Genomic DNA, 8,331 nt, shown 5'->3' with positions numbered 1-8,331 from the left:
AAAAAAAAAAAAAAAAAAAAATTGAAAAGTATTAATAAAACTTTTAAGAACTCAATATTTTCGAAAAATGTTGAAAGTTAAAAAATATTTTTGAAATTTAAAAGTTTAAATAAACTCATTCCATTAAAAAATAATAATAAAGGTTTTTTTTTTTTTTTTTAAGTTTAAGGATATTTTGAATATTTTAAAAATTTAAAGATATTAGTGAAACTTTCCAAGTTTAAGAATATTTTGAGAGAAAAACCCTTAAATTTTACTTATTTTAAAAAAAAAATACTCATTTTCTTTCTAAATTTACAATATTTTCCTATTTTCCTCCTTTTTGAGTTTGAAAACTAACTAAAACAAAAATTTAATAAAAACTGTAACATGCAAAAAATTGATAAAAATGTTAGAATAAAAATTGGACAATAATTTGGAATCCAAATCAGACCTAAACACCTCTACAAGATTCCAACATATCGTTTTAGGTCAACGACTTTTCACTCTTATGGTAATTTTGAACATTTATAACATGTCAAAAATTCGACTTTTCACTCTTATGGTAATTTTAAACATTTATAACATGTAAAAAATTCCAAGATAATCTTACCACTTTTGAAGAAGAGTAATAAGAGTCAAATTTGCTCACATCAATGTAATTACTCATAATAAAATTCCTCAAGCTCTAAAACTCAATAATATTAGAACTATTAAATCAACTCATTCAATTAATTGTGGGCTATTGAATGTGAAAAATAGTTCTCCTTTCCTGATAAAAAAATCTATGAAAATGCCACTAGGAATCATATCAGAACTAAAATTGTGCTTGAATGCAAACTCCAACAGAAAAATCAAGCAAATAAATCTAATGTACAGGACAAGGATGGAAAACAAGATTTCTGAACAAATAAACTGGAAATATCTATCATGACTGATATTGCATTTATCTGCCTTTATTAAACAATCCTAACTTAAGGTTCTTCATACTATTGGTTCCCACACTTGTCTAGCATTCACCTCCAAAACCAAGTCAAGATTTAGATTATGAAGTAGGAATTGAACAGTTCAAGTTTACATATTCATGCTACAGGTAGATGAAGATGAAATACCATGAGCTTCAAGATCTTCGGCCAAACATGTTGATGTTGGAAAGTCGAGGAATGACAACAGGTCCTCCACGAACCTTGTCGAGGGCAAAGCTTATTCGTAATGGCCGCCCTAATAGTGCCTGAAAGTGATGGGATGACTATCATTTTGACTAATTTAGGATGTTAGATTAAACATTGTCAAACAACTTCTTATTAAATAGTGACTTGCCTTTCCATCCATTGCATCTTTTGCAGTTTGTGCATCGTCTTCATTTGTGAAGTTCACAAATCCGAAGCCTCTGGATCGACCTGAGTCTTTATCGTACATTATCCTAACTGTCAAGAGAGTATATATAAGCATTCAAATCTTAACAGAAAAAGGGCGTGTTAGAGAGTGATCTTGAAATGGTTGAACTATAATTTTTCATGTTCAAAATCACCCATAAACACGTTTTTATCATTCAACATAAGTTTTATGCTATCAAAATTGATTTTGAATGATTAAAAGCAAACTCTAGAACAATGAATTTAAGCATTTCAAATCACTATCCAACATGCTTGAACTCAACTAATAAGCAATTTGCTGATGCAGTTTCAGAGTGATCAACAATGGATATCAAAGTTCCTTTAGAGACGATTACTGAAGTTTCTCAGTGGCCATTGAATTTCATCCTAACTATATCAAGTGCATTCCATAGGCTAATTTCTGGAGAAGTTTCAGAGTGATAGCCAATGGGCATCAAGGTTTCTACAATGATCACCATTGATTTTTCACAGCGACCATTCAATTTCATCTAAACTAAATCAAATGAACTCCATGTCCATAAGCTATTTTGCTGGAGAAGTTCCAGAGTGATCACCAATGGCCATCAAATTTCTTTCAGCTCAAACATAAATTTTAATTTCCCACCTCTCAAATTCGTTGTACTTCACAGTTCTTCATGCAGAATTTTCAATCTCTAAATTTCTCATTGTCTTGCTGTCTCAATATCCCAAGAAAATCATAGAAGCATAGTAAAACAGGAAACTTCAATGAAACAACTTTTTTCCTAAAAAATCATTGGAATTATGAATGGAATTGAAGCAAAAAGCTTCGACCCAGAAGCAAACATCATGAACTGAGGTCTGAAGTCGACTAGACATTTCGTCGAACATGTAGACTACAACTCATACATCAAAGGCTTAAACTCAACATTCACGATTACCTTCAGTAACCTCCCCAAAGGAAGAAAACGCATCTTTCAAGGATCTCTCGTCCAATGACCAAGACAAACCTGGAAGCGGCAGGAAAAAAACAAGATCAAATTCAATGCATAAACCATTTGAATCATGTTGGGGCAGCATCTGTGGGACGGGATTGCGAAAGAGAAACGAACCTGCAACAAAGAGCTTGTTGTTTGGCGCAGAAGGAGAAGACGAGGGAGCTGAGGAGTAGGAGGAGGAGGATTGAGAACAGAAGCAACGAAAGCTCAGAACTGGGGTTTGAATATTGGTGAGTGCTCTTCTGGCAAGCAGCATCAAGGCGTTCGCGTTGCTCATCATTGGTTATTGATCGAATTCGCGATGGGAGCTAAAATCCTGCTACAGAAAAGACACATAAAAAGCATCAAATTTAAAAATCTAAATTAATAAAAATATCTATTAACATAAACAAAAATATTCATAAGTTACATACGTCTACTTTCAGCTACACGTTGTGATATTGTCCACTTTGAACATAAGTTACATAAGTTTTAGTAATTTTGTTTTTGGTTTCTCAAAATGCCCTATTCCAATGGAGAGAGTATTATTTGATTATAAACTCGTCATCCTTACCTAAATTAGTAGTGGGAGTTTAATCGTCCAACATTAATAAATAATTTTCTTCCTTAATTGAAGATAAACAAATTTTTTTTTTATAAAGATAAAAAATGTTAGTTATTTTTTAAACTCATGATCATTCCATAAATTATGGTCGGAATTAGGTGAGGTGGTACTTTCATCCTCCATCATTAATAAATAATTTTCTTCATAATCGATAATAAACAAAATTATTTATTTATTCTTTATAAAGATAAGAAAGGTTGGTTATTTTAAAAATTTATAATTATTTTTTAAATATAGAGCTCATAATTACTAAATTATTAAACTTCTTAAAAAAGAAATAAATTATTTGACAATATCTATCCAAACTTGACAAATATATATATATATTATCGAAAATTTTTAATTTAGGAATATTTTTTTTAGAAAGAAATTCATTTTGGAAAGAAAAAAAAAAATTAGATATCCGACGCCGTTTCTCAACTCTCTCTTTCCCTCGATATTTTAGTTTCGTCTCTCAAACTCAAGCTTGAGACTTAACATCGGCAGCTATCAGTCGCTTCCCTTGATTCCTCTCCTTTCTTCTCCTCGAACTGGTAATATTGGATTCTCCACTTTCTTGATTTATGCTTTCTTCCCGCCTAATCTTCTGTTCTTGTTTTTTCTGCTATCTACTTTACTTGGGGCGGTTAATTTTCATTCTGTATTAGGAAAAATTGATTGTCTTTGTACTAGTTGGTTTATTAGAATGCTATTTAGTTTGAGCTCATTAAGAATGATGGGTTTCCATACTATTCTCAGGATATATCTTTAATTCCCCCCCTCCCCCCTCACTTTTCGTCTGTTTTTCAGACTTTCAGTGGCCTTTCATGATGTGGAGATTCCAGTTTCGTGATAATAATGTGTATTGCTGTTCTTTAGAATGTGAAAATATTTAGTAAATCAAAATTTGGTATCTGTAATGGGTGGCTGCAAAATTGATGCTTCGAATGTCCTGTCTGTTTTTTTTTTTTTTTGGTTTATGAATGTTTTCGTTTGAATATTACGTTATTCCTGAACGAGGATTTAATTCAATGCTGGGAATGAGATATAATGAAAGTGATATGAAAATCGTAATGAATTGGAATTAGAGACGGATTGCCTTAAGGATTGAGTTAGAAACGATTCTATTTTAACCCTAAGGATTGAGCTAGAAACGGATTGCCTAACGATCTTACTCTTGAGATAAAGAACAAGTTCCTTGGCTGAAGAATTGAACACTCCACTAGATAGGATGATAAATCCTACTTGAATGTTCTTGTTATGCAACTCGACGCATGAATTGCAAAATTCATGAAGTTCTCTTGTTGGCTAAACTTGAAAGAAGCACAAAGGTTAAAACTCGATTCATCATTATCTGTTTTGTACAACCTAGTCGACAGGCCTTAGATTACATCCCAGAACCCTGAATACATGCCACATTATAGAACATAGAAAGTGACTAAGAATAACCCTACTTAATATGTCATAAAAGGATAAAATTACATCAAAGTTATTGGATGAAGTATGAATAATAATTTGATGTCCTTGGTGATTCATATCAGAAAGTTCTTAATCAAACCAAATTGAATTTGTAAAACTGGTTTTAAACTGACAAAGAGTTTGGTTTAGTTAGCACATTTGGCAAGCTGATCATCATGGTTTTCAGTTTGTGGCTTTTTTGAACCATGCACGTCCCAGCATTAGTTCTATCACAATGCTATCAAGCTTACAGATCTCCTCCTTATCCGTTCTGCATTGGAAGTTTTTTGCTTCTTAGCATGCGCTTTCACCTTTTTTTAATGTTCCTTTTAAGACTGAATGCTGTGTCTATGAAAAATCTTATGTAAATTTCAAGGTCTAGATTGATGAAAATGATGTAGTTGAATGCTATATTGAAATGGTTTTGCTTCCAAGCATGCAGTTCTACCGTTTTAATTTTTTTAAATATTGTAGAAGACTTTATTGAAAGCTTCAGGTGGATATAAAGATGAATATATCTATTTGAGATGACGAATCATGGCGTGGATGTGGTTTCTACTTTAAGTAATCATCTATTTCTTTTCATGTTATTTTGTGCAAATAGAGCATTGGTAGAGCTTTCAATCTATTGAAGATGATCTTTTGTTTAATTGAAAGTTTGTGAACTGCAGAAGTTTTCCCGCCCAACAAATTAGAAGATTTTGTTGAGGTGCTTAGCTGAGATTGTTGATATGCTCGCAGAGAAATCTATTTCTTGATCATTTTTTTGTTTTGTAGATTTTTGGAGATCTTTGACATGAATGCCTTCAAGGCCTTCAAAGCCAATGTCCCAATTACATGGAGTCCTAATCTTTATATCACATTAGTGAGAGGCATGCCAGGAACAAGGAGGCTTCACCGACGTACATTAGAGGCATTGCGGCTCCGAAAGTGCAACCGAACTGTCATGCGCTGGAACACACCAACTGTTAGGGGAATGCTTCAACAGGTTGCTTTTTATACTTATTCTCTACTGCGCACATGCACACACTACAGAACAACCTCATGGTGACTGAATGCCATGATCCCTTTTTCGTTGTTTTGCTTAATTTTATTATAGGTAAAGCGATTAGTAGTGGTTGAAACAGAAGAAATGTATAAAGCTCGTAAACAGAAGGTGGAACAGCATGCGGCCCTCCGACCTCCATTAGTTGTAAATCACCTTCCTTCTCCAAGTTCTGCTTCTGCCTCTTGAAACATGCATTGCTGTTAGATATCAGGTCTACTTCTCATTTATCGGGACGATGTGAGAAGGATTATATTTGAGCAGTGTACTTTTCTGGAATTATTTGATAATCAAGGCTTTTATACTCTATACATCTTGCTGAGTCTAGTTGCTAGCTAAAATAATTTATTGGAATAGATGCCTGTTTGAAAATGATGCCTATCAAAATCATTTGAGGATTCTACTTCCAGTAAGAAGCCTGCTATGAGACATGGATGTTTACATAAATGAGTGCCGGTTTGCACTGGAAAACATTATTTGAAATATGCTGAATGGTTTAGATCATATAGAACCTAGGGGAAGACAAAATAGCAGTGGCTTATCTGCCATTGATGCTGAAAGCATAGGATGGTTGTAGCTACAGGTTTTGAGATATTCAAACGTAGATGCAGGATTTTTAAACTTATACATGGGACACCTTGAAACACACACTCTTAACTTTCTGTTGCCTTTATGCTTATTGGCCCTTCCACTTCAAGTGCTACCAAGTCATTAGAACTCTTGAGCTCCTCATTGTTGTCTTTAGAGTTGAAGTAATGCTGGTCTTTATACTGATGTTTCCGGGCTAGGACTAGAAAGAAGAAAAAGTTTAGCAGCCCCAACACTGCAAGTAGCCAATAGAAGTAGTTCAAGTTTCCCATGTTCAAATTACTTCTCAGCCATTGCTTGTTGGTTACTTTATCCACGATTGTTACCAACAAGCTACTAACGAAAAATCCCATGGAAAGAGTGCTAAGAAAAAGCCCTGTGCTCATGGATTTCATTCGTTCCGGTGCTTCTCTGATAAAAAACTCGAGTTGTCCAACATATGTAAATGCCTCTCCAGCACCAATCAAGAAGAACTGAGGTATTAACCAGAAAGCACTTAGAGTACGTTGTCCCAAAGCTAATGTCCTCCTCTCTTTCTCAACAACTCCAGCAGCCACCATGCCAAAAATTGAGAAAACAAGTCCAATTCCAATCCTCTGAAGGCTTGTGAGACCTTGGGCATTGTGAGTCAGCTTTCGTGCAATTGGTATGAATAGTTTCTCGTTCAAGGAAGTGACGAGAAGGATGGTGATGAATAGAAAGGCTGACATAGAACCAGGAGGAATCTCAAAACTACCAACTTTTCTATCCATAAATGATGCTTGCTCTACCGTGAACGTAGTCATTTGAGAGTAGATCGTCCAAAAGAGGATGCCAGTAGACCAAATAGGTAAAAGCTTCAGCACCATTTTCACTTCTTCAACTTCAGTCACGGTCGAGACAATCCATGGATCGTTTCTGTTTCGATTGTTGGCAACATACTCGTCCAGAATTGCAGCCTTGTCAAGACACCTGATATTCACCTTTTCATTAACACCGTTTTCTTTACAATAAAGAGGGGGAAAAAAAACGAAGTGTATTTGATGATAGATCTGAAAAACACTTACTTGAACCTGTAGGTGTAAGGAACCTTGGCATTTTGGTAGTCATTTAAGAAGCTGGGATGAGATGGGAGAGGGAGACTTCTCTTCTTCCAAGCCAAAAGAGCCACCCTCCATATCACTGTTAGAGGACTTCCTCTAGGCTTCTTAAACCTGTAAAAGGTTGTCCCACAAAGCAGTACAATCACAGCAATCACCATGGTCCCTCCAGAGATTCCATATCCCCAGCCTCTCCCAACATTGTCTTGTACATAAACCAACACAATGACAGCAAACAAGGATCCAATGCTTATGGCAAAGTAGAACCTATTGAAGAAGAATATCATGGCCTTCTCCTCCTTAGGATCATTGACATCGAATTGGTCGGACCCAAATCCTGAAACGTTTGATTTTATCCCCCCTCCGCCGAGTGCTATAGTATAAAGTGCTGCATAGAGCATGGCAAGTTGCCCACCATTAGCTTCAATGCATTGATGAAGTTGCCTTCTGGAGTCATCACAATGAGGGGGTCGCATGCCAGGGATGGTTGTGGCCAATGTCAACAAAATAACACCCTGCAAAAAACCAGCAAGGCTTAGGCTAAATTCTGAACTAGAAATTTCTTTGCTGAAATCATTCTTAATGGCTCACAACTTACCACAGCAGTTATGGAAGCAAAAGTTGCAACAGTTAGATAACGTCCCAACTTGGCATCTGCTAAGAACCCACCAAGAAGGCCAAGAAGATTAAGGGCACCAAGAAAATTAGTCACAATAGTTGCAGATTTAGCTGAAGAGAGATGCAAATCCCCAACTAAATATGTCACTAAGTTCATTGATATCCCCATCACACATATCCTTTCAGAGAGCTCAGTTCCTGCATCATTTTGGGCATTAGAATTGATAGATTTAGACTCTTGGTCTGTGAAAACTAAAGAAAAAATTAAGCACCTAAGATGAGCCCTGCAGCAAGCCATCCTCCAGTTTTTGATTTGTCCACTGGGTTTCCCCAAAAATCCACTGCAGCATCTTCTTCTCCTCCTCCACTCCCATGCTTAGATACCAGAACCTGTTGGAAACAAGGAAGATTTTAACCGTTAAAGAAGCCATTCATAGCCAATAGGAACTAAGGAGTTTCTCCACAAACAAGTTACCATTGTTTTTTGCTTGTTTTTTCCTCTCTGCTAGAGAGAAAGAGAGAGAGAGAGAAAGAGAAAGAAGATGAATTGTTTGTGTGCTGCAGTTGTGCTTAGACTCATGATTTATTGGAAGGCAAAAAGTTAGTGTATGATTGGAATTAGGACAGA

General features: G+C 35.5%; 3 protein-coding genes across 3 annotated transcripts; 1 reads left to right on the top strand and 2 right to left on the bottom strand.

Moving 5' to 3' along the window:
• Positions 1-754: 754 nt before the first annotated feature.
• LOC111448693 (glycine-rich RNA-binding protein 4, mitochondrial-like) lies at positions 755-2,645 on the bottom strand. The gene is made up of 5 exons (XM_023088382.1): positions 2,447-2,645; positions 2,276-2,344; positions 1,300-1,406; positions 938-1,210; positions 755-907 (listed from the first exon to the last, which is right to left on the bottom strand). The coding sequence occupies exons 1-4, from the start codon at positions 2,610-2,612 to the stop codon at positions 1,100-1,102; spliced, it is 453 nt and encodes a 150-aa protein (XP_022944150.1). The 5' UTR covers positions 2,613-2,645; the 3' UTR covers positions 755-907; positions 938-1,099.
• A 711-nt stretch (positions 2,646-3,356) lies between these two features.
• LOC111448848 (50S ribosomal protein L30-like) lies at positions 3,357-5,729 on the top strand. Its single transcript, XM_023088618.1, has 3 exons — positions 3,357-3,469; positions 5,151-5,361; positions 5,473-5,729. Exons 2-3 carry the CDS (start codon positions 5,170-5,172, stop codon positions 5,605-5,607), a joined length of 327 nt encoding a protein of 108 aa, XP_022944386.1. The 5' UTR covers positions 3,357-3,469; positions 5,151-5,169; the 3' UTR covers positions 5,608-5,729.
• A 96-nt stretch (positions 5,730-5,825) lies between these two features.
• LOC111448847 (protein NRT1/ PTR FAMILY 6.4-like) lies at positions 5,826-8,331 on the bottom strand. The gene is made up of 5 exons (XM_023088616.1): positions 8,179-8,331; positions 7,976-8,093; positions 7,684-7,901; positions 7,053-7,600; positions 5,826-6,957 (listed from the first exon to the last, which is right to left on the bottom strand). Exons 1-5 carry the CDS (start codon positions 8,179-8,181, stop codon positions 6,072-6,074), a joined length of 1,773 nt encoding a protein of 590 aa, XP_022944384.1. The 5' UTR covers positions 8,182-8,331; the 3' UTR covers positions 5,826-6,071.

Source organism: Cucurbita moschata, unplaced genomic scaffold (assembly GCF_002738365.1).
Source record: "Cucurbita moschata cultivar Rifu unplaced genomic scaffold, Cmos_1.0 Cmo_Scf00010, whole genome shotgun sequence".
Taxonomy (NCBI): Eukaryota; Viridiplantae; Streptophyta; class Magnoliopsida; order Cucurbitales; family Cucurbitaceae; genus Cucurbita; species Cucurbita moschata.
This window is presented reverse-complemented; position numbering and strand designations above follow the sequence as displayed.

Excerpts from the sequence above, each read along its gene's own strand:
- LOC111448693 (XM_023088382.1), bottom strand. The coding sequence starts at position 2,612 with ATGATGAGCAACGCGAACGCCTTGATGCTGCTTGCCAGAAGAGCACTC. Across the intron at positions 1,407-2,275 it reads CTTTGGGGAGGTTACTGAAG|TTAGGATAATGTACGATAAA; the intron begins GTAATCGTGAAT and ends CTCTCTTGACAG. Across the intron at positions 1,211-1,299 it reads AAGATGCAATGGATGGAAAG|GCACTATTAGGGCGGCCATT; the intron begins GCAAGTCACTAT and ends CATCACTTTCAG.
- LOC111448848 (XM_023088618.1), top strand. The coding sequence starts at position 5,170 with ATGAATGCCTTCAAGGCCTTCAAAGCCAATGTCCCAATTACATGGAGT. Across the intron at positions 5,362-5,472 it reads TTAGGGGAATGCTTCAACAG|GTAAAGCGATTAGTAGTGGT; the intron begins GTTGCTTTTTAT and ends ATTTTATTATAG.
- LOC111448847 (XM_023088616.1), bottom strand. Across the intron at positions 7,902-7,975 it reads TGCTGCAGGGCTCATCTTAG|GAACTGAGCTCTCTGAAAGG; the intron begins GTGCTTAATTTT and ends AAAATGATGCAG. Across the intron at positions 6,958-7,052 it reads CCTTACACCTACAGGTTCAA|GTGTCTTGACAAGGCTGCAA; the intron begins GTAAGTGTTTTT and ends GGTGAATATCAG.